We start from the raw sequence: 21195 nt of genomic DNA, 5'->3' as shown, positions 1-21195 counted from the left end.
ACAGAGGCCCTGGCTGCGCCCTGGGGGCAGTGTGCCCTTGGTGGCTGCCTACTTCGCCTAGTGGTAGCACTGGCCCTGCCTTTACAGGCATACTATAGACACCCCCCGGTACGAAATTTAAAGGAATATTACACTTTTATTGTTTCACTTTAAGCATTATTAAATCACTGCTCCCAAAAAAGTCAGTTTTAAAAACTTTTTTTTGCATTGATCCATGTCCCCTGGGGCAGGACCCAGGTCCCCAAACACTTTTTATGACAATAACCTGCATATTAGCCTTTAAATTTAGCACTTTAGATTTCTCCCATAAACTTTTACAGGGTGCTGCGCGGCTTTTCGAATTTGCCGCGAACACCCCAAATTGTTCGCTGTTCGGCGAACGGGCGAACAGGCAATGTTCGAGTCGAAGCTCATCCCTAGTGGAGACAAATCAATATATAAGGAAAGACCTAAAAATAATTAATCCAATAATTAAATGATGTTCATTATTCTATGCTGTAATATAAAACAATTTCAATCAAATTCTATGTTGAGGCCATTAGGGGTCAAGTGGTATTGATCACAGCAAGAGATGGAGGTGTTTTGTAGTGCAAAAAGATTTTAAAAACATTGATTTTGTGGATTGGGGCAAAGACACACGCACTGTAATCTTGATCTCCTTTTCCTGATATCATGTTAGTTATACAGGGTTCTACTCCTATGGTAGATGTAAACCCTATAGGATGATAAAAAATAGACAAAGAAAGATCACATAATTTAAATCCAGCGTTACCCAAAGGTTTTTTTTTAGGTAAAAAAAGCTTGTCACCTGTCAGAGTACCCATGTCACATACCTTCTTTTGTGCCCTTGTGGTCAACAATATGTTAGCTGCACTATACACAAGTTAACCACTAAACCAGGAGAGCATTTAAACACTATAAAAAAGGGGTACAAAGAACATAGCCTCTCTAATCATTTTATGTTATATCATAATAAGGATCCTAACCTTTTAACTTTTTGTTGTATAGATAAAATAGAGCGACATTGGAGGGGCACCGATATTGGCAAGGCAGTGTCAAAAAAATGAAACACGTTGGATATATGAATTATGTACTTTAAGTCCAGAAGGTTTAAATATTAATATAGATATCAATTGTTTTATATCAAATTTTTAATGAAAGTATTATTCTCAGAATAATAAGGTGAAAATTATGTAGATTTCTTATAATTTTTAAACGTTTTTAAATATTTTAAAATTTTGAAAGATTTTCAATAAAATATATATTAGTGTGAGAACGTTTTTTTACTAATGTTGAATACCCATACATTATTTAGATTTTTATTATTTTTTTTGTCGACAAGATGGCACCATAGGAGGAGATTGTGCTTACAAAAGTTTTTATTTGGAAGACAAAAAATTTTGATACAGTGAAGGCGATATCATTCAGTAATACAATGTTGTACATTAGTCATACAATAAGTGGTTTAAACTCTTTTGGTTTTCAAATTATGTTATAGACATAGCATATATGATAAGAAGACATCGTAGTGTCCAAAGAGGATATGAAGCAGATAATAAAATAGGAGTTGGGTATACTAGTGTGACTGCAATTGATTCTATACAAAAAATGCATCTCATGTTTGTAAATAATTATGGTAAATTCCAATAAATCAATTTTTTGTTGAAAATATGCATACTATCATATAAGGTGATATTCTGTTTCTAGCCCCGGTGTGTGGCTAGAAACATAGCGAAGGTCCCCTCTCATTCCTATTGACAGGAAACATCTAAGGGAGCAAACTCTCATTATTTTCTAAGGTCGGGGTTTTCTTTATATCTACTTTTAATCACCGACCAGAACACAACCCTTCCCCTTGATCAGGGTACCCCTGGACGGTTGCACCTGGAGTAGCATAACCGCCTTGAGGATTTTAAAAATCACGGTTTACACTCCTTTCTCCCCTCCTCCCCCTCCTTTTGTGGAGTTTCCTGTTCCCCTTCGTGTATGCCTTTTAAAGGCTACAGTACTACTTTTACTTTTGTAGAGGCGTTTCTTCGTTTATCCATAGGGAATAAAAACGTCATAAGCTCCTGATGAAGCCCTTTAGAGAACGCGTAACATGTAGAGCATCCCTGAGCTGAGTCATCCATGAGACACTGTTTTTTAAATTCTTTCCTCCGTGTTTTTGGCTCTTTTTAATATTTTTTCTTGTTTCTAATTTATATATGTACTATGACCAAATGGGAATGTAGGAGTCATTTGTATAAACTGTGATGTTGTCACGACCGTCCTGGCGTCCCGATCGTTCTTGGAAGATCTACTCACAGAGGTCCCATGTTGAGAACCCGTCGTTCCCCTTTAGCGCGTGTCAACGCGAACGGACGCACACGGTTGCGTCCCGGTACGACCAGGCGCATGCGGGTGCGCGACGTGGCAAACGAGCGCACGCGGGTGCGCGACGTGGCAAACGAGCGCACGCGGGAGCGCGGGGTCACGAACGGGCGCACGACCTCCCACCGGGGCACGCAGACCAGTCATGCGACCGCTTTGGCGCCCTAAAGGCTTCTTAAGGACTCGGTTTCCACTCCCCCCTCGCTGTCCAGTCTACAGCGTGTTCGGAGATTCTGTTTACCAGTTACCTGCTACCTTGATTCCTGTGACCCGGCTTGTTCTTGACCACGTTTGCTTGCTGCCTGCCACCGACTACCTGCCTGCCTGACCACGTCTCTGCCTCTGCCCTTGTACTGTGTTGCCCGTCTGCTGCCGACCCTGCCTGTACCTGACTACGCTGCTGTCTACTGATCCACCCGGATCTGCTTGTGCCTGCTGTTCCTGCCTTGACCTGCCAGTGTCCGCTGTCTCCACTGACAACCGTCATCTTGCCAGTCCACCAGTCTGTTCCTGCTGTCTCCTGCTGACTGCTGTCCGTGTTGCTGTTGTTGTCCGGACCTGCCTACACCTGCCAGGCACTTGTGCCCTATGAACTTTCGAATCTCTGTTACCACCTCCAGGGGTTCTTGAGCCAGGGGCTACGAGGGGCCGCTCCCTACACTCCAGGCTCGTCCACCAGGTACGTGACAGATGTATTTAGACCATACCAGACAGTGTAATCATTATGCTCTGAGCCGTTGAATGTATGTTTCTCATTTTTAGAAATAAAATATTGTTAAAATTTTCCTTTTTTTAAAAAAAAGTGTGTTTTTGCCTAAAAAGTCCATCACTATCAACAAATAGTTGTTCTGTTTTTTAATTAATCCAAGTATCGGGACGTGGCATGTCTATTCTGTATCCTTAGTAGCACCCTGTGTCAGATCCACATTTAATTTAATAGGTATGGTGAATCCCTAATAACTAATGGAGAAAATAAATCATTACACACCAAACCGCAGTCTTCGATCAGCCAACAAAAACCTCCTCCTCGTGCCCAAAGCCCGGTATAAATCCAAGGGGGATCGGAGATTCGCTGTCCAAGGGCCTCGGCTATGGAATGCTCTACCAATCAACATCCGCCTGGAAGAAAATCACCTGGCCTTTAGGAAAAAACTCAAGACCTTCCTCTTTTAGCAGATGATCAAAGCTCGTCACAGCGCCTAGAGGCGATTCAGTTCGCATTGTGCGCTATACAAGTATTTCATTCATTCATTCATTCAGCTCTTGCATTGCCACCATCAGTCAATGAGCTCTGAAATTTATCAAAATGGTGGAGTGCATTTTAACAGAAACTACATGCAAAAATACTGCACAAGTTCAGCAGCACTGAGATGTAATAAAACAAATAAAAAAAATATATATATATTTTTTTTTTATAAAAAAAAAATTATGATGTTTATGATACACAGTGCACAGAGCAAACTAATTGTCGTTACATTAGAGTTTACATCTAATTTCAGTTTAAAATAGGAAGGAATATAAATAAAACAATTCTGACAGATGGGCAGATGTTTTTTGGAACTCTTATCATCTCTAGTCATATTTTTTTTAATGTAAGCATCATAAAGAGGATAAGGATAATATGAATATTAATACCAACATTATTAATGATAGTGATTGATTTCTAAGTAGCGGTATTTCCTGTGTCTGTGTACAGAATCCTTGCAAAGCCCTAGAACTTTTTGGTCTTTCAAGGGTTGCAATGTACTTGTTGGGGAGAAGAGGACACAGAAAATGTTTGAATCGCTCGGACACAAACAAAATCTTAAAATAAAATTGAATTTTTTACAAAAAAAAATATTTTGTGTCTTTTAGTACATTGTATTTGTAATTAACCTCTACGCTTTAAAAGTATTTATTGTGTGTTAAAAATATTGCCTCCTTTCTTTCAACTCCCTCCTTTTATAATCACATGAAAGGGAAAATAAATCCAGAGTCAAGTCCTTGCTATAACTTAAGTTCTAACGAAAAAACTGAGAGAGAGTGAAAACTATCCAAAAAATAGAAAACTATAAGCCCCTGTACACACGGTGGGACATTTCGACAACCAAATCCGTCGGATTCTGTCCGTCGGATCTTGTCCGAAACTGTTGCATACACACGGTCGGACAAAGTTGTCGGAAAATCCGATCTTTCAGAACGTGATGACGTAATTTCGTTACGATGGGACTACGTTCAGGCTAGTAGCCAATAGCTTTGATGTAGGAATGTGATCTGAGCATGCGTGGCACTTTGTCCGATCGAAATTCCCTACACATGATTGGAGTATATCAGATCGGACCAGTTGGTAGGAAAATATTTCCAACATGTTGTAAAACTTGGTCCGATGGATATTCCGACGGAAACAGTCCGATGGAGACCACACACAGTTGGATTATACGACAACACGGTCCGATAGGACACATTCCAACGGATTCTCCGACCGTGTGTACAAGGGCTTAGAAATGGACATTAAACAGTTGAAGGACAACATTCTGAACTTCAGCCTGCATGATGGAAATCTGGGAAGTCAGGGCTATAGACATGTCCTAATACAACTGTTCGGCTACACAGGCCATGAAAAATCTTCCTTCATCAACTCCTGTAAATACATCCTGGAAGAAGGTGAGCGATTCGTAGAATATGCAGAAGCTCGAGAAACCAACCAGGGACTGACCATGATAAGAAATGCCTATCAACCTTCCAGAATGATCACCATCGTATGCCCAACTGGGTGAGTAAAATTCTGAGAGCCCCAAAGGCTACGAGACTGGTAGACTAGCCAAAAAAAGTAAAAACATAAAATTAGGTGTTGCCAAGAATAAACCCAGATGATTCATCTTAAGCCGCGTACACACGGGCGGACTGTCTGTCCAACTTAGTCCGCCGGACAGTCCGCTCGTTTGTGGGCTTCAGCTGACTTTTTCAGCATACAGTCTGGCGGACTAAAGGCCCATACACACGATCAGACTTTTTGACAACAAACATGCAAATTAGCTGTTTTGGAGCAACATCCGACTGTGTGTACGCTCCATTGGACAAACTTTTTTGGTTTTCATCAGACTTTTGTTGGCTGTGCGAACGGACAAACTTTCTGGCAACAAAAGTCCGATGGAGCAAAGTCTGATCGTGTGTACAGAAAACCATAGGACTTTTGTACAAAGTGCAAACAGGCATGCTCAGAACCAATGCAAAAGATCAGCCAACAATACAGAAGTTGACCAAAGGTGGTGGTAAAGAGCAGAAAAACCACGTGGTTTGGTGAAAGTTGGCTGAAAAAGTCCTGCTGTGTGTATGCAATACAAGTTCAGGGCCGACGCCCTTTGTACAAAAATCCAAAGGAAAGTTTGTACAAAGTCCTATCGTGTGTATGAGGCTTAAGTCTTTCGGAATTTCCGTAATATTGTCCGTCCAACTTTGGTTTCAGCGGACAATCCGCTCGTGAGTAGGCTAGTTGGACGGACTAAGTATGGCGCATGCTCAGAAAGGATTTACATGGCGGAAGGTTACATTGCTGTGTATTGGACGTCCTATTTCTAGTCCCGTCGTACGTGCTGTACACGTCATCGCGCAAGCTTTCAAGGGACTGTTTGTTCATCGTGTGTGGTCAAGTCCATTCATTCAAAAGTAGGACGGACTGTCCGTCGGATTGTCTGACGGACTAAGTTGGCCATACAGTCCGCCCGTGTGTACGCGGCTTTAGCTTTAGTGTAATGCTTTGTTGGTCATTCCCTAGAAGACTCTAAAGCCCCGTACACACAATCAGAAATTCTGCCAGCAAAAGTCTGACGAGAGCTTTTGGTCATAAATTCTGACCGTGTGTACGCTCCATCGGACTTTTGCTGGCAGAATTCCAGCCAGCAAAAGAATGAGAGCAGGTTCTCATTTTTTCGGTTGGAAAAAGTTCCGATGGTCTGTACAAATTCCGACGTGAAAAATTCCTACGCATGCTCAGAAACAATTTGACGCATGCTCGGAAGCATTGAACTTCATTTTCTTGACTCGTCATAGTGTTGTATGTCACCATGATCTTAACGGTCGAAAGCTACGAGAATTTTCGTGTGACCGTGTGTATGCAAGCCAAGCTTGAGTGAAATTCCGTCGGAAAAATCATCCAAGATTTCTCAGACGAAAAATCCACTCGTGTGTACGGGGCATTACTGTAAAATCCATGGTATAAAAAAATCGGCCTAATAAAAAAATAGAAAAAAATTATCTAATAAAAAATATGTATGTAAATATAAAATCCCTTCCTTTCCCTTCCGTCATTTTCCTTTCTTTGGATGGCCACAGAAAATACTTTATGTATGGAGGACCTACATAACCCTTTAATCTCCTAGAGGGGACATATTATTCTTTGTTGTGTCTCAAGTGGAGACAAATCACTAGCCTAGTCTCAAAATACCAACCAAATCATTGTCTTCATTTCTCCCAAGACCTCCTGCTCTCTAGCTCCCTCATCACCTTCTCCCACTCTTGACTTCTCCCGAGCCTCTCCCATCCTATGGAACTCCCCAACCCAATCTGTCCGATTACCTGCTACTCTGCTTTTAGACGATCCCTGAAAACCCTCCTCTTCAGAGAAGTCTATCCTGCCCACACCTAACAACTGTATTTTCATTTTCTCCATCACCTCCTCAACACAGTTATTACCTTGTGTATCACTTGACCCTTCTTCCTAGATTGTAAGCTCTAAGGCATCATTCACGCCTGAACGTATCGTTTTCAGGCAGAAAATTTTGCAATTTTGCAGCGTTTCTGCAGTGTTTTTACCGCAATTTTGCGTAGGTTTTGTACCGCGTTTTGCCGCAATTTAGTGCAGGGCAAAAGGTCACCAATGTAAAAAGAAGAAAAATGCCCAAATCTGTCTGATTTTAGAAACAAAAAAGGGTCCAGAACTTGTTTGAGCTTCAGGCGTTCGACTTCAAGCGACATGGAGTGGAGATATGAACCATCTCCATTAAGAATAATAGATTTTTTCCCCTCCAGCATTTTGTAGCTTCAGGCTTCAAGCTACAAAATGTCCAGGTGTGAATGGGGCCTTAGGAGCAGAGCCCTCTGATCCCTCCTGTATTGAATTGTATGTGTAACTGTATTGTCTGCTCTCATGTTGTAAAGCGATGCGCAAACTGTTGGCTCTATATAAATCCTGTATACTAATAATAATAATAATATACATGGAAAGACTTAAAATAATGAAGTCAATAATTAAATAATGTCCATTCTATGCTGTAATTATAAAACAATTTAAATCAAATTCTATTTTGAGGCTGCTAGGGGCCAAGTGGTGGTGATCTCAGCAGGAGGTGGTAGTTAAAGTGGTTGTTTACCCTCTTTTACTACCAGCTGCCATCCGCTCTGTACCATTATAAGGAGTTTCCTTGTGTAGCAGATGACATTTGGGACCAAATGTCATACGCATTGTAAATTTAGTTTTTGCCTCAGAACAATAAAGGTTCCGAGGGTCAATTATGTAGGTAGGCCTTAACACCAGTCTGATCAGGCTGTGTTTGAAAATTCTGCCTGGTCATGTGAGCGGTGAGGTGCACATGACAGGCCAAAACCAAGTCTAGTTGGATGTTTGGGTATCAGCCTTCTCGCCAATCAGTGGGAGCGCCGGGGCCCGCTGAGGAGTCTGGGAGGGGGTACTTAAGCAGGTGTGGGTCATGTGCTTGGGGTTCCGGAGGTGTTCGTGAGACCCGCGGGGTATGTTTTGGTTCCAGGACCGGGGTAGCCCCGTGAGGGGTCCCGGTCACGGGGTGTTTGACACCTCGCAACATGTTCCTATCGGTGGCCCCTGATAGACCTGCCTGGTCTGGGGTAGGGATCCATCTGTTTCCAAGTCTCGGAACCGGCTGGTCCGAGGCGCAGTAACTGAGGGAGGATTCAAGGTCTCCGGGTGTGCTCTCGGCTTGGAGGGACACCGCAGCTTGTGGAAGTGACCGGGGGAGGACTCTTCGGAGGAGGGCTGGCAAGTGGCATCCTGGGAAGGGCCTGGTTCCTGAGTTGGGAAGGATATTGGCGAATTCACGCTTTTCCAGTACCATTGAGGAGACAGGAAATATTCCAGTTTCGGCGGGAAAAGGTTCCTGTTCACCCTTAGTTGGTTGTTTAAGTTTTGAATCAATGTGCTGACTGCCATGATCTCTGGCTAGAGATCTATTCAGCCTTGGGGTGCCCAGCTGCGAGTGGCTAATCTCTGGGTGGAAATAGATACTTTGCTAGACCTGTAGTTCAAGGTGCCTGAGTTCTTCACCCGTGCCCTCTGTTCCCTAAGAGACTGTGTTATTTGAAAGTTCTACTGCAAAATAAAACCTCTTAAAGAGGACTTCATCTGTGTCTGTGTACAAGTCGTTGGGTATCAACCCTGGGAACCCCTAGAAGTGGAAGATCAGGCCAAGAGAAGGTAACCCCATGATGGTATGCCCATTAAGTCAAGGCCGCCCTACAATGGGTTATGGTCTCTACACTTGTGTTCTGTAAAAAAAAAACTGCACAAATGTACTTGTATGAGCTCTGTTCTGGGCACACAGCTGATTCCTCTCCTCCTTCTCTCTCCCTTCTCTCTCCCCGGCTCAAAGCTGCAGTGGTCGGGGCAGAGCTCTCCTGCTGACGATACAATGGGCCCAATTTTTTACAGAACACAGGCACAGGGAAACTTCTTATAATGGTACAGAGAAGATGGCAACATTTAATCGCAGATTTGCGATCAGTGGGCGCAGGTACGAGCAGGGAGGGGAGGCGGGGAGTACAAAGGACACAGACACAGGAAGAGCTGCAGATAGCAGGCTGTGGCTGATGGAATTATGCAAACAGACCACAATGTCAGGGCTCAGCAGCCATGATTATTGTGCTCTGTTTGCACAGGGGAGGGCATATCCAAGGTTTTTTAGGGTATACAGGGGGCCAAATTACACAGCACAAGAACTGTGCTGTATAACATGCTTTAAGGGAACAGGATCTTTTTATTTTATTTTTTATTTTTTTGGGGGTTAACAAATGCTTTAACCACAACAAGAGGTGGAGGTATTTTGTAGTGCAAAAATATAAAGACACAGGTGATTTTGTGGACTGGTACAAGGACACAAGCACTGTAAACTTTTATCTCCTTTTCCTCATATAATGTTTGTTAGAACACCGGTATTTTGAAAGAATTTTGATGGGTATTTTGCAGGAGTATCGTAAATTTGTTTATGTGCACTGAATAATCATATAATATATAGTTATATTTGATTATAAATATTGTTTATAAGTTTTTTTTAATGCACTATATTTTAATAACACAATTGCTGCATCAATAACCATCATTAGAAAAAAAAATATTTACAAAAAAAAATTGAATCATTAATTCAAAATATTACAGGTTTATTAATGTCATTAAATATTTAAAAACAAAAAATAATATATTAAAATGTATATGACCTGTGAGTGGGGGGGGGTGGAGTCAAGCCAGGCTATGTGTCTGAATAGACATAAACAGCCTGGCTTGGGATCGAGCTTGCGCAAGTGCCTCATAGGAAGCGGCTTCCTATGTTGGGCACTTGGCAGGGGAGGAGCCAAGATCAGGGCTGCTATTAGAAACCACAGGGTCCCGTACAGCTAACCTGACAGCCCCCTCCCCACTCAAAAAAAAAATCCCCCACAGTTTACTATGCTTCAATTATGAATGAACACAGTGAGTGATTGGTACCGATCACTTCTTGTGTTCATTCGGGAAAGAGAGGAGCTGATGGTGGGAAGGAGAGGAGGGAAGCCGGAAGCATTATGGGAGCACAGAGAGGGGCTTTGGCAGTAGATAGAAATGTATGGTGCATGGGTGTGGCTTGAGGGGGGGCGCAATTACTAGAACCAATCACTTGTATGGCTCTCTTTGCAGCAGCTGAAATCCAGCAGGAGGGAGAGGAGAAGAAGCCAGATTTCAGCTGTTACAGAGCGAGTCATACAGGGGGTGGGTTCCAGTAAATGCCCCCTCCCCACCATGAAGATCACCCTCCCACATCCAATTCACCCTGCTAGCCTGAGGCCCCATACAGGTAGGGCCATCTTTAATATTGATTGGGCCCTGGGCAAACATTTACTTGGGCCCCCCACTCCATTCTGAGACGTACATAAAATAGCAGGTGGACTCAATCAGCTGCCGCAGACCAGACAGTGATTGCAATTGGTTGCCAGAGGTTACAGCCTATCCTTACCGCTCACTGGTTGGTTGCTAGAGGTTACAACACATAATTTCTGCTTGCCGATTTGTTGCTAGGTTACTGCACATTATTAGCGCTCACTGATTGGTTGCTAGGGGTTACAGCAGATCACTACTGTTCACTGAGTGGTTGCTACAAGTTAATACACATTATTACCAAAGAGAAGTGGAACAATCCCAAATAGTTGAGCAAGTAAAGTGGCACATTAATACAAATACTACAGGAGATGATCAGAGACTGCAAATATACTGCAGGAGATTACCAGAGACTGCGGACATGCTACAGGTGACAGTCAGACACTGCAGACATGCTACAGGTGACAATTAGAGACTGTGGACATGCTACAGGTGACAGTCAGACTGCGGACATGCTACAGGACACAAGCAGAGACTGCTGACATGCTACAGGTGACAATCAGAGACTGTGGACATGCTACAGGTGACAGAGACTGCGGACATGCTACAGGTGACAATCAGAGACTGCGGACATGCTACAGGTAACAATCAGAGACTGCGGACAGGCTACAGGTAACAATCAGACTGCGGACATGCTACAGGTTACAATCAGAGACTGCGGACATGCTACAGGTGACAATCAGAGACTGAGGACAGGCTACAGGTAACAATCAGACTGCGGACATGCTACAGGTGACAATCAGAGACTGTGGACATGCTACAGGTGACAATCAGAGACTGCGGACATGCTACAGGTGACAGAGACTGCGGACATGCTACAAGTTACAATCAGAGACTGCGAACATGCTACAGGAGACAATCAGAGACTGTGGACATACTACAGGTGACAATCAGACAATTTTTTTTGTATTAGTGTTCACAATACCTAAGGTCAGGTTCCAAGCAAATGAGGAGCCGTTTTATGCATTTTATGGCACAGGTCCAGGATAGAGGAGAGGATCTTTCATAGCCCTCAAGAATGTTTTTTTTTAATTCATTACACTGCAATTCATCAAAATGGAAAAATTTAACAAGAATGTTCATATTTTTGCAAACATTTTTAAAAGTAAAAATGCACAATGTTTCTCATCCATACTCTTAAAAAAACTAAAATAATAATAATATATATACATGTACTGACTTTTGTTGCCAGCGGTTTAGACATTAATGGCTGTGTGTTGAGTTATTTTGAGGGGACAGGAAATTTACACTGTTATACAAGCTGTACACTCACTACTTTACATTGTAGACAAGTGTCATTTCTTCAGTGTTGTCACATGAAAAGAGAGAAGAAAATATTTACACAAATGTGACTGGGGGGTGTACTTACTTTTGTTAGATACTGTACATTATATATATATATATATATATATATATATATATATATATATATACAGTATTTATTTAATAAAAAAATCTTGTGGGAAAACCAGAATTGTATTATTATTAATTAAAATGAAATCCCTTTACCCTGCTGGTAGGATCACCAGTCGTAGTTTAATTGAATCAGGAAATGTAGATAAAAACAACTTTTAGCCATTATAGGAATATCTACAAATAACCATTTGCATGGCGCGGTCCACCCGCCCTGACCAATGACATGCAGCCATCGCTGGAGTGCATCTAATCGCACAGCTCCCAATTGTCCCTGACTTGGATAAATGTCCCTCATTTGTCCTTCATTTTGGTCTGAACTATATAGTTGTATATAAAATGCACTTTTTATCTATCAAAAAGCGCTAAACCTTTCATCCGATTTCTAAATTGCTGCATTTGTAAATTCCAAAAGCCGATATAAACAAATAGTAGGGGTATAAAAAAGCACTTGTGGGTTTAACCAATCTTGTTATTTTGTACAATTCTCCTTTAAGGGGGTCTTTAAGGGGGAGTGGCAGTGGGTGTGTCCTATGCCTGCATACTTTTGCTGATAGGTGTCCCTCATTCCCATCTCGAAGAGTTGGGAGTAGGGATGAGCTTCGTGTTCGAGTCGAACATACGGCACAGTGGTGGCGGCACAGTGGTTAGCACTCTCACCTAGCAGTAAGAAGGGTCACTGGTTCGAATCCCAACCATGACACTACCTGCCTGGAGTTTGCATGTTCTCCCTGTGCCTGCATGGGTTTCCTCTGGGTACTCCGGTTTTCCTCCCACAATCCAAAGACATGCAGGTAGGTTAATTGGCCTCTGCCCAAAATTGGTCCTAATATATGAATGGGGACCTTGGATTGTGTTCTCCTTGAGGGTGGGGATCGATGTGAGTGTGCAATGTACAGGGATAGGGAGAATTGTAGACACTCACTCAGGTTGAACTGGATGGACTGGTGTCTTTATTCAACCTTAGCAACTATATGTTCAACTCAAACATCAGCTGTTCGGCGAATTCCGTTCGTGCCAAATTCGTGTGGCACTCACTGCCCACAATGCACTGCGTCATCGCAGTGCATTGCTGGCTCATGATTGGCCAGCATGCACTGTGACCCCGCATGCTTGGCCAATCACAGCGCCAGCAGCAAGGAGAGCCCCACACTATATAAGGCCACCAGCATGGCGGCCTTGTGTAGTGTGTTGGCGTCTGAAGCAGTTAGTGGGTGTTCTGTGTACCTTCAACACAGTACACACCGATAGTTATCGGCTGATTTTCGATCTTGCTCTTCTGTAGTGGTTGTTGTTTCATAGTTTCATAGTTAGTAAGGTTGAATAAAGACACCAGTCTATCCAGTTCAACGTGAGTGAGCATCTACAATTGTCCCCATCCCTGTACATTGCACACTCACATCGGTCCCTACCCTCAATGAGTGCCCATTCATATACTAGGGCCAATTTTTGGACAGAAGCCAATTAACCTACCTGCATGTCTTTGGATTGTGCGAGGAAACCGGAGTACCCGGAGGAAACCCACGCAGGCACAGGGAGAACATGCATACTCCAGGCAGGTAGTGTCATGGTTGGGATTTGAACCAGCGACCCTTCTTACTGCTAGGTGAGAGTGCTATCCACTACACCACTGTGCCGTTGTCTGCATGCCCTGACCGCAGTATACACCGCTATATTCACCTCACCTATATAGCTAGTGATCTATCTTTTATAATAGAGCTTGCAGTCAGTAATGTTAGGAGCTTGTGCGTGCTGTCTGCGTGCTCTGTACCCAGTACATACCGCTATATCCACCTACACAGCTCTTCTCTATTTGAGCCCACTTGCCATCTGCAGGAGTTATTGGAAGTTGTGTGTGCCTCCAGCACAGCACAGTATACATCTGTATATACCCCTTTATCTCTGCTGTTCTCTAATAGAGCCATCTGCAGGGCTTAGTGGGTGTTGTGTGACTCCATTACAGTATACCCCTTTATCTCTGGTGTTCTATAATAAAGGCATCTGCAGGAGTTAGTGGGTGTTGTGTGCCTCCAGCACAATATACACTACCCAACTTCCTTTTTACCCAACTCCCTTCAGGCCATTACCATGTCTGGAAGGCCAGCAAGGAGAGGCAGACAGGCGCGAGCCGATAAAAGAGGGCAAGCAGGCTCTGTGTCTAGAGACAACAGTGCTGGTCGTGGACGCGGTGCATTGTCATCAGCACGTGGCCATGGGACACGCTTGTCCTTCTTTTTGGCAGCTGGACATGTTGAACCGCAACATGCCAACGACTTGGTAGAGTGGATGACTAAGCCCTCTTCATCCTCCTCATCCTCTCTCACCCAGTCTCAGGGTACTAGCAAAGCAGCTGCCAACGCATCACCTTCCCTCCTCTCAATGTCATCATCAGTGACTCCTTCCCTAGACCCACCACGTCCTCCTGAGGAGTCTCCTGAACTGTTTGAGCACAGTGTTGGGTACATGCTCCAGGAGGATGCCCAGTGTTTTGTAGGCTCTGATGATGACACTCAGCTAGAGGAAGGCAGTAGCGTGAGCGCAGAGAGAGGGGATGCTCAAGAAGGACAGCAATCTGGCAGTCATGTTCCACAAGCTGCAGCATACTGCCAGGTTTGCTACAGCGATGAAGAGGGAGGGGATGATGAGGGCACTGACTCCAGAATTAGGTGTGCCACAGCCAAGTGCTTCCGGGCACTCTGCTAGCAGTACACCCACGTCCGATTATAGCAGGCAAATGTCCCTGCCCCAGCTGCTGGACCGGCGAAAGAAGTTCACTCCCAGCCATCCACATGCCCAGCGGTTGAATGCTAGCTTGGCTAAATTGCTAGCACTTCAACTGCTGCCTTTTCAGTTGGTAGACTCGGACCCCTTCCGTGAGTTTGTACAATGTGCGGTTCCTCAGTGGCAGGTCCCCAAACGCCACTTTTTCTCACGGAAGGCGATTCCGGCTCTCTACCGGCATGTGGAAGGCAATGTCCTTGCCTCGCTGGACAGGGCAGTCAGCGGTAAGGTGCATATTACCGCTGACTCGTGGTCCAGCAGGCATGGACAGGGACGTTACCTGTCTTTCACGGCCCATTGGGTCACCCTTCTGGCAGCTGGGAAGGATGCAGGACAAGGTGCAGTAGTGTTGGAGGTTGTTCCGCCACCACGCCTCCAAAATGCTACTATTGGTTGTGACACACCTCTCTCCTCCACCCCCTCCTCTTCTTCTTCCTCCATGGCCTCTTCCAGTGCTCTGTCCTCAGAACCAGCGGTGCTCTGTAGGCGTTCCAGGGGCTACGCAAGTACGCAGGTAAAACGATGCCATGCCGTGCTTGCGCTGGTTTGTTTGGGGGACAGGAGCCACACTGGGGCGGATGTTTTGTCAGCTCTGCAGGGGCAGGCCGAGAGGTGGTTGACGCCACGCAGCTTAAGCCAGGAATGGTGGTTTGTGACAATGGCACCAACCTCCTCTCCGCCCTCCGACAGGGACAACTGACCCATGTGCCCTGTGTAGCTAACGTCCTTAACCTGGTGGTGCAGCGGTTCTTGGGCAGGTACCCCGGCTTACAGGATGTCCTGAAGCAGGCCAGGAAAGTCTGTGTGCATTTCCGCCGATCATTTAATGCCTGTGCTCGGCTGGCTGAGCTCCAAAAGGAGTTGAACCTGCCCAAGAACCGCCTTATATGTGACATGCCCACCAGGTGGAACTCAACGTTGGCCATGCTGCAGCGGCTGCATACGCAACAGAGGGCCATCAATGAGTACCTGTGCGACTACGGCACCAGGACAGGGTCGGGGAGCTCGGTTTTTTCTCACCACGCCAGTGGGGCATGATCAGGGATGCATGCACTGTCCTGTCACCGTTTGAGGAGGCCACAAGGATGGTGAGCAGTGACAGTGCATGCATCAGTGACACTGTACCTCTTGTCCACCTCTTGGAGCATACGCTGCGTGGAATAATGGACAGGGCACTTGAGGCAGAACAGAGGCAGGAAGAGGAGGACTTCCTTGCCTCTCAAGGCCCCCTTTATCCAGACAGTGTTCCTGCTGTGCCACCCATCACACAGAAAAGGAGGATGAGGAGGAGGAAGAGGAGGAGGAGGATGATTGTGTCAGCATGGAGGTGGAGGCTGGCACTCAGCATCAGCAGCAGCAGTCTTGTAGGGATGATTTACAGTCCCAAGAAACACGTGGACTTGTACGTGGCTGGGAGGAGGTAGCTGCGGATCATGTTGTCCTTAGTGACCCAGAGGACTCCGGACCGAATGCCTCAGCTAACCTACGCTGCATGGCCTCCCTGATCCTGCAAAGCCTGCGGAAGGATCCTCGTATTCTTCGGATCAAGGAGAGGGACCATTACTGGCTGGCCACTCTCCTTGATCAACGGTACAAGGGTAAGGTTGCCGACCTTATCTTGCCATCGCAGAGGGAGCAGAGGATGAGACATCTCTGGGAGGCCTTGCAGAAAGGTCTGTGCAACGCGTTCCCAGAGACTGGGAGGTTACAAACTCCTGGTCCTGGACAACGTGTTGCTGAGGCATCGGTCAGAAGGAGCGGTGGAGAAGGTGGCCGTCTGACTGATGCTTTCAGACAATTTTTTTAGTCCGCAGCCCCAAGGTATGATCGGTTCCAGCAACCATCGCCAGCGTCTGATTTACATGGTGCAGGAATACCTAGGGGCAAGGTCAGACTTGGACACCTTTCCCACCGAAAATCCTCTGGCTTACTGGGTCTTGAGGATGGATCACTGGCCAGAGCTTGCACAGTATGCAATTGAGCTACTGGCCTGTCCTGCATCCAGCGTTCTTTCGGAACGCACCTTCAGTGCTGCTGGTGGCTTTGTTACCAATCACAGGGTGCGCCTGTCCACCGAATCAGTTGATCGATTGACCTTCATCAAGAGGAATCAGTCTTGGATCACCCACAGCTACCAAGCACCTGAAGCTGATGTAACCGAATAATTTTTTTTGAAATATCACATCCCTTCAAGACTGCCTATGCTGATGCTGAGTGACCGTCCTGTTATGTTGATTGTCTATCCTCTTCCTCCTCCGCTGATATGTTGGATGAACATTTCTGGTTCTGGGTGATGCCTAAGGCCCAATTTTTCTGCCCCTGTTTAACAGGGGCGTTTAATTACAATTTTTTATGCAATGCTTTGCAGTAGGGCTAATTCCTGCAATAAAACTAGAGTATATGGGAGAGGTTGCAGTGTCGTGGCACCAGCACCAGTGCCTAAGGCCCAATTTTTCTGCCCCTGTTTAACAGGGGTGTTTAAGTACAATTTTTGATGCAATGCTTTGCAGCAGGGCTAATTCCTGCAATAAAACTAGAGTATATGGGAGAGGTTGCAGTGTGGTGGCACCAGCACCAGTGCCTAAAGCCCAATTTTTCTGCCCCTGTTTAACAGGGGCGTTTAATTACAATTTTTGATGCAATGCTTTGCAGCAGGGCTAATTCCTGCAATAAAACTAGAGTATATGGGAGAGGTTGCAGTGTCGTGGCACCAGCACCAGTGCCTAAGGCCCAATTTTTCTGCCCCTGTTTAACAGGGACATGTAATTACAATTCTTGATATAATATTTCACAGGAGGGCCCGTTCCTGTGCCCACCCAGAGTAACTGTGAGGACTTATAGTGTTGTGGCACCAGCACCACAACCACCAAAGGTCAATTTTTCTACCACTGTTCAACAATGGCATGTAATTACAATTCTTGATATAATCATTCACAGCAGGGCGCTTCAGCGCCCACCAAGAGTCACTTTCAGGGCTTACAATGTTGTGGCAAAACCAACACCTTGTTCCGCCATTTCTGCAGAGCATATAGGGCAGGTCCCTACTTTCAAACATCCAACTTACAAACATCTCCTACTTGCAAACGGAAGAAGACAACAGCAAGTGAGATGAAAAAAGATGGACGAAAAACAAATTATACAGGGGTGATAACCCTTCCCCATGTTTTCCAAAAAGCTTAAAAATAGTTTTTTTGACTGGAGCTACACTAAAAATGTACCAGTTGAAAATTACAAACAGATTCAACTTAACACAACAAACCTACACAGTCCCTGTCTTGTTTGCACCACCTGTATACTGCTGTTCTGAGTATATAGGGCCTGGGGGCCACACACATTTCCTTTTTTTAATATGGGTACGGGGTTCCCCTTAATATGCGTACAAGACCCAAAGGGGCTGGTAATGGGCAGGGAGGGCTACCCATCCCATTTTTCTCAATGATTTTCAACCATATTGCAGGAACCAGATATAACATTAAAACCGCAAGCAGTTTTAAATAATGTTATTTCCGTTTAATGTCATTTTGTGCAGGGACTGTTCTAAACACGGGAAACACGTGGCACTTCGCAGGCATACTACAGACACCCCCCAGGCACCATATTTAAAGGAATATTTTAATTTTTTTTCACTTTAATCGTCATTAAAATCAGTGCTCCCGCCAAAACTGCCATTTTTAAAAACATTTTAGGCATTGACCCATGTCCCCTGGGGCAGGAGCCAGGTCCCCAAACCCTTTTTAGGACAGTATCTTGCACATTAGCTGTTAAAATTAGCACTTTTAATTTCAAACGTTCGAGTCCCATAGACTTCAATGGGGTTCTAAAGTTTGTACGAATTTGGGGTCCGTTCGAAAGTTCTGGTGCGAACCGAACCAGGGGGTGTTCGGCTCATCCCTAGTAGGTAAACTAAGCTGTAGAACACTTGTAGGATACCTGGATCTTTCAACCTGCTTGGCGATATCCATAAGACTGGATTATTTCAGTAACTTCAGCCCTTCCAGGCTCTTGTTAAGAAAAGCAACCCGTATGTGGTGTTCTTCTAAAGAGTCCTCCCCTGGAATGCTTGGAGTACAATGGGTCTCACCCGAACCGGAGACGGCACCCAACCACCTCAGATTCCTCCTTTAGTCTCCTTGCCTTGGGTTAGCCAGCCCAGAGGCATTCAAGTTGGGTGGATCTGCAACCCCAGGTCATAGCCTTCCTGGAGGCTGGTCAGGAGGACCAGGACTAAGTAGTCAGCACATAATACTGGACCGGAACCCCGAACCATGTGACGACCGCATCTTAAATACCCTCTCCCAGAGGGCACAGCGAGAGGGCCACTCCCACTGACCTGGCTCCAAAAGAGAGTAACTTAAGCACCTGACCAGACCATAGTTCCACGCCTGCCACAAGAGACAGTGCCCCCAGTGGACAGACTGAACATCTCACAGTCCAGTCAAACTGATACAGAAGTCAATTTTAGACAAATAATACCCACACCTAACTGCAGTTTAGGTAGATTTTAATTTTGAAAAACACATAGCGTGTGCTCTTCAGGAGCCCGCCACTACACTTATCTGGTGGGGTGAAGGGCTCAGGAAATGTTTATTCTCACACCAAACATTGTAAAAAGTAGACAAATTACAATCAGTTACAGATGGACTTTTTTTTCAACCTGACTAACTATGTAACTATGTAAGATGGAGGTGGTTTTAATGAATTTTACAGAAAAGAAGTACTTTTTGTATTTAATTATACTTTTTTTTTTTTAAGTGTTTGTTATGTGCTGAAAATCCCAGAGACTCGAGTCATTTCCTGTAATTGTCTAAATGGAAAGAAAGTATCTGAGACTGAGCAACTGCTACGACTGCAACTGACACAGAAGATAGAGCATAAAAACTTAGAAAGATAGGGAAAGAAACAAAAAAAAAATATCAGCAATGGACATTAGACAGCTAAGGGACAAAATTCTGAGCTTCAGCCTGGAAGACGTAGATCTGGGCAGTCAAGGTTACACAAGAGTCCTACTACAGCTATTTGGCTATACCGGCCATGGAAAATCTTCCTTCATCAACTCCTGTATGTATGTCCTGGAAGAGGGTGAGAACTTCAAAGAACATGCTGAGGCTGGAGAAACCGACCACGGACTGACCATGGTCAGAAATGCCTATCCGATTACCGATATGATCACCATGGTAGACAACAGAGGATGCAGCAAAATGAATGATTTTGAAAGAGCTGAAGTGTATGCCCAGTTGGGTGAGTAACATTCTGAGAGCTCCAAAGGCTACGGGCCAAAAAACAAATAATGTAAAATTACTTGTGACCAAAGATAAATCCAGATGCCCCTTAGCTCTGTAACACTTTGTTGGTCACTCCATAGAAGACACTTATATGACTATTATAGTCTTGGTTGTAGTAGAGGCAACTCTCCTCACTACAGATATGGGCACCTGAAGGTGGAGCTAAACCTCATCGATTTAATTGTTTCCCAATTGTTTCCCGAATTATTTTCGAACTGTCAAGCCATCACATGCCTGGTGTCATTACTGATCACCTGGGCAACATTACGGCAACTGCAGATCAAACAGAACTCTGTGATGAGTAGGGATGAGCTTTATGTTCGAGTTGAACTCATGTTTGACTCGAACATTGGCTGTTCGCCAGTTTGCCGAATAGAGAACAATTTTGGGTGTTTTCAGAAAATTCGAAAGCTTCGGAGCACCCTTTAAAAGTATATGGGCAAAAGTGCTAATTAGAAAGACTTATATGCATGGTATTGTCATAAAACATGTTTGGGGACCCGGGTCTTGCCCCAGGGGACATGTATCAATGCAAAAAAAGTTTTAAAAATGGCCATTTTTTCGTGAGTAGCTGGAGAACAAACCCACCATATGCTTCAAAGGTTGAACCCCTTTCATTCAGTTGGGACTGAATGACTTGGATTCCTTTATCATGTGTGATGGAATTGTAAAGGCATTCAACGTCCAGAGCCACCAGCCAGGTGTTCAAAGGAAGCTTTTTACCATCCAGTATACGTAGTAGGTCAATGGTATCCTTAACATATGATGGTAAGGAGAGTACGTGTGGAAAAAGGTATTTGTCAACGAATGCACTAGCATTTTCAGTTAATCCTTGACACCCAGGCACAATAGGTCGGCCTGGGGGGTTAATGAGGGACTTTGGGTAAGGAAAAGAAAGTGGAAGTTTTGGGATCTTTCACATTAAGATATTTCCAAGTATTAAGATCAATAATGCCCTGCTGGTAGGCCTTAAAGATAAGTTGATAATATTTTGTATTGGAATTCTCAACGACTGATTTGGAAATGGGGCGGTACCAACCTCTGTTTCAAAGCAAATAAAGCAGTTATTCACAATCACCACAGAGTAAACGTAGTCAAAACATAGCCAGAGTTCAGGAACCGGAACGGAGAGTCAGACAAGCCAAAACGTCAGAGAGCCAGAGATGAGCGTAGTAGAACAGCCAGCAAGATCTGGAGCCAGAAGGAATTTCAGCC

At 44.6% G+C, this 21195-nt stretch overlaps 2 protein-coding genes across 3 annotated transcripts in view; both read left to right on the top strand.

The window, feature by feature from the left end:
- The window catches only part of LOC144000415 (uncharacterized), a 132609-nt gene that overhangs the window by 69073 nt on the left and 42341 nt on the right, over positions 1–21195 (top strand). The window lies entirely within an intron of this gene.
- The window catches only part of LOC144000414 (uncharacterized), a 136709-nt gene continuing 135011 nt past the window's right edge, over positions 19498–21195 (top strand). For both annotated transcript variants that reach the window (XM_077494225.1, XM_077494224.1), the window contains exon 1: positions 19498–19936. In XM_077494225.1, the coding sequence (XP_077350351.1) occupies positions 19618–19936 (319 nt within the window). In that variant the 5' untranslated portion in view covers positions 19498–19617. The remainder of the gene's footprint in view (positions 19937–21195) is intronic.

Source organism: Lithobates pipiens, unplaced genomic scaffold, assembly GCF_037356315.1.
Source record: "Lithobates pipiens isolate NorthernLeopardFrog02 unplaced genomic scaffold, aLitPip1_a1.2 Scaffold_22, whole genome shotgun sequence".
In the NCBI taxonomy this organism is placed as follows: domain Eukaryota; kingdom Metazoa; phylum Chordata; class Amphibia; order Anura; family Ranidae; genus Lithobates; species Lithobates pipiens.
Note: the sequence above shows the minus strand (reverse complement) of the source record. Positions and strands in the feature narration are given on the sequence as shown.